Here is a 4,181-nt window from a genome sequence, read left to right on the forward strand (position 1 = left end):
GACATCATAGGTTCTGTTGCGGGAAATGAGCTAGTGGGTCGCATGGCCATTCCCTTTTTTTCCTAATTATATAGCTTATTTGAGTGAAGTTTACGTTAAAGGTGGTTTCAGCATGATTCTAACGAGGCAATCTTTTGAATGAACCAAACTTGCGTTTTGTCTTCATGACCCCTTTAAACAGCTCCGCACTTAGAACAGGCGTTGGCTGCTGTAGCGGTGAGGGACTGCAAGTCGAACTATGCCGCCCTAAAATGCGGAAGCACCCGCAATATCCTTTACACTCCTACAGCTGCCACAGCACCCCCTGATCTCGCTGGTAACGTCGGGGGACATCAGCAGGCTCCACTGCATGAATCGAAATCCACGCTTTTGCGCGCTGTTAACAGGTTCAACCACTGCACATTGGAAGACATTGAGAAAACGTCCTGCAAGCAAGCCTCGAATTAATGGAACAGTTACTCTCGTGCCCTGCTAGTAGCCGATGGAGAAAGCAGACATCTGCCGGAACGATGGGGTGAGCATGCTAATCAAATATCTCAATTCCGTCAACTCAATTTGCTCCTTCGTTCGGGCAGATAGTTGGGAATACGAAGACGCAGTCGTGTGGGAATAATTTCGGAGGGTGCTCTCCTAAGTGCGGCTGCCTACGGTATAAATGTTCAGGGGGGATTAAAAGAAATGCGAACAACGAGGCACACAGCCTTCGATGCATGCCGCACCGTCTGGCTGCAGTGTCAGTAAACTGCGCGCATGCGCAGTTCTGTCAGAGCGTTTGACAGCGTGGCCTACTGTTAAGGGAAATGCTAGATAAAGAAGCGACGCCGGTAATTTATTTCGAGGCATCTTTTTACGCTCTGTCGCCACTGAGCAGCCTGTTAAACACCCTCCCCTGTCGCGCCAGACTACATGCAATTTATCCATCTGTATTTCCCTCTCCCCAATGTCTCGACTGTGGAGCCCACGAAACAGCTGCTCATATAATTTGGCAATGCCCTCAAAACTCATTCCCTCTCATCTCTTGTGTGGAGCACTGGGAGGCGGCGTTAGGCAGCTCGGATCCGCGGGTCCAACAAGGACTCGCTGAACGAGCAGCCCAGGTCACCGGCGCCCTCCAAGCGCTGGTCACCACTCGTCGTTGAACCAACAGCTCCAGAATAAAGTGTTTTATCTCTCTCTCTCTCTCTCTACTGAACTTGGGAGCGCAGCGCGCAGCAGTCTGATTGCAGCTAGCATGATTCCCTTCAACGATCATCCTGCTCAGTGGCGACACAGCGCGAAAAGGCGCCTCGAAATAAACGACCGTCGTCGCTTCATGCTCAAGCGTTTCCCAAAAATGTAGGCCACACTCTCAACCGCTCTCGAAGAAGTGAGCATGCGCACAGTTTACCGACTTTGCAGCCAGATGGTGCGGCATGAGTCTGAGGCTGTGAGCTCCGTTCGCATTTCTTTCGACCCCCCCCCCCCCCGTACAAATTGAACGAACGTCTGCAAGACAAAACACGCAAACAAAGGTAGTTTGAAGTGCTAAACGTAATCCAACCGCGAATTGCCAATTCCGTAAAAAAAAAGAAGAGGCATCAAGCACAACACTGTCGTAGCTGTAAAACATTTATTGGGAAGGTTCGAAACATGCACTGTAACCGCTACTTAGCCGATAGTGCTTGCGTCAGAACATAAACTATTAAAACATGAAACAGTTTTGATGTAGATATGTGCCATTTGAGCATCAATGCGCAATAAAAAACAGTTTAACACAACGTGTTTTACAACCAAAACAAAATGAATGAGGAGACAATAGCGATTCGACATCATGAATTGACCGAAACTGCCTCCTGCACAAGGTCGCGCGAGGACTAAAGCCTGCACCCACTCCGGTTCCTGGGCTTCGCTAGCCCGATGAAAGTCGAGGTGCAACACATGACGCATGGCTTGTCAGTGAGAGTCAGGACCGGTCGCCGACCTTCGGAGTCCCGTCGCCCGTGCGGAATCCAGGTGACCCTCTCCAGGGCGCGGCCCAGCGGGCAGCTGTTGAAGTGCCTGAAGTGGACGTGTAGGGCGTGCATGGCAGCCCATCCAGGCAGGAAATAACGCGCCAGAGACTCCACCGTCTCCAGCCGCGTCTTGACTTCCGACAGAAGGCAGAGGTAGCGCAGACTCTTCACCTTCACGAGCTCGCACCAGATGACGAGGTCGTCCAGGGGCAGTTCCTTGTGCTCGACTGTGAGAGAGCCGAGGCGAGGGTTGTGCCGAAGAAGGCCGGCCAGCCCTTCGTAGCCGCCGTCATGGAGCGAGTCGACGCTGCACAGCCGCAGGTCGGTGACCCGAGACGCCCCCAGGAAGTCGAGCGACCGCAGTCCCGAGATGCAGGACAGGGTGAACCGCCGTAACGCGGTCCTCCAGTGCAGAATTCCAATCGCGTCCTTGCTCACCTGGAACTCGCCGGAGGCGCAGACTGCGCACGGGGAAGTTAGCAGGCCGATTCGGTTGGCGCGAACGTCTAGTTCTTCCAGTTTCCGGCAACTCTTCGCCAGAACCGACAGACTGGAAGGGCTCCCCGCCAGACCGCACGGTGTAACTGAGAGCGCCCGGAGGTGCACAACGGCAGCGGACATCTGCGCAAAGCCGACGTTTTCGGGGAAGTGGAAAGCATTCAGGTTAAGTTCCGTCAGGTTGAGGCAGGTCGCGAAGAAGCACTGCAGGTGGACGGCAGCTTGTTGCTGTTGGGAGCCTAGCGGACGACGGGCGGCTCCGAGCGGCCAAGAGACGAGTGTCAAGGCACGTAGGCGTTCCCAGGAGAAGTCTAAAGCTGCCTGCCTGAGCCTCCTGTAGCAGTCGTCGGTGTCGTCCACTACGAACACCGCCTGTCTGAGTCCAGCGAGTTGGTTGGAACCCGGCGCCAGCTCGCCAAGCCTGGCGCAGCTGCTGCGTCGTTGAGGTCCGCGCAGCGAGACGTTACCGCACACGGAGGCATCGTCGACAAAGCCAGCCGCTCGTTCGGACACTCCGGTGAAATTGCGACACATCTGCGTCACGCCTTCGTCCGTAGTGTAGGCGAAGGTCCGCAGACGTGTGGCGGCGGCAAGGGCAGCGCACTGCGGCACCGACGCCGCGTGGGCTGCGCGGAGGGTGTGCACATGCAGGTGGCGAAGGTTGGGGCAGTGGCGAAGCAGGAAGGCCAGGAAACGGTAGGTGGGTTCGGCGCCGCTGGCAATTTCCACGTAGATGTGCGACACCCCCGGTCTCGCACCGAACTCGAGGCTGCCGTTTCGCGTTCGCCGGAAAAGATTGCGTAAGCGCTCGTCGTAGTACAGCGACCAGGCGAGCCGCTCGAGCGAATGCAGCCACCTGGCTACGACGAGGAACAGCGCTTCCACGTCCAGGTGGCAGCCCACGCAGTCGAGCTCGGTGAGCCGCTTGCAGGAGGCCAGGCAGTTCATGAGGTCGACCGGCCGGGCCACGACGCAGTTCGTGAGGCACAGCTTCCGGACGTGCTCGGCGCGGCCGCCGCTCAGAAGCCTTCGCAGCGCGGAAGCGTCGTGGTTTGGGCCGCAGCGCACTGACCTCAGGGCCTGGTCTCCGTACACGAGCGCCCTGAAGTTGCGACCCAAGTCGGCGACGGCCAGGCGTGATTCCGCGTCGAGGTTTTCCAGGATGGTGAGCCACGGTCTGCGGGGAAGAAGGCCGAAATCGAGGTCCGGCAGTGGCTCAGCTGACGCCATCAGGCTGGGGCGTAGCGGCACGCTCCGTTTCGTAGCTGCGGCGCGAGTGGCTAAAGGGGGAAATTTCGTGCTCGTTTTACGCCGTTATAGTTGTCACGCTCGGTCGTGGTCACGCTGCAATGGCGATTGCGATAAGCACTATTTCCTAGCCCCGTATCGCGAAGTGAGTGTTGAGGGTACCAGTGAACGAAGGATAACGCAGGCTTTTTCGGTGATTATATTTTGAAAGACGGTATTTTATCTTGCGAACTTAAAAGCGAGAACTTTGGTCAGCCTGTCTGCCTGCCTGTCCCTCGATTAAGCGTTCCCGCCAAAAGATAGAAGAATACTTAAACGGAAAATTTACACAAGCAAAATCATTCCAAACCACTAACGCTGGTACAATACTTGATACCTGTGATCGCTGTTCGGCAAAAAAGAAAGCATCAGGCATATTTGAGGTAAAACATCCATACATAAGCG

The 4,181-nt window shown here is 55.7% G+C and overlaps 1 protein-coding gene across 1 annotated transcript; it reads right to left on the reverse strand.

The window, feature by feature from the left end:
• Positions 1-1,597: 1,597 nt before the first annotated feature.
• LOC144158401 (uncharacterized) lies at positions 1,598-3,793 on the reverse strand. The gene has a single exon (XM_077689271.1). The coding sequence runs from the start codon at positions 3,717-3,719 to the stop codon at positions 1,854-1,856; it is 1,866 nt and encodes a 621-aa protein (XP_077545397.1). The 5' UTR covers positions 3,720-3,793; the 3' UTR covers positions 1,598-1,853.
• Between the last annotated feature and the right edge of the window lie 388 nt (positions 3,794-4,181).

Source organism: Haemaphysalis longicornis, unplaced genomic scaffold (assembly GCF_048455015.1).
Source record: "Haemaphysalis longicornis isolate Haplotype H1 unplaced genomic scaffold, Haemaphysalis longicornis Haplotype H1 scaffold_10, whole genome shotgun sequence".
In the NCBI taxonomy this organism is placed as follows: domain Eukaryota; kingdom Metazoa; phylum Arthropoda; class Arachnida; order Ixodida; family Ixodidae; genus Haemaphysalis; species Haemaphysalis longicornis.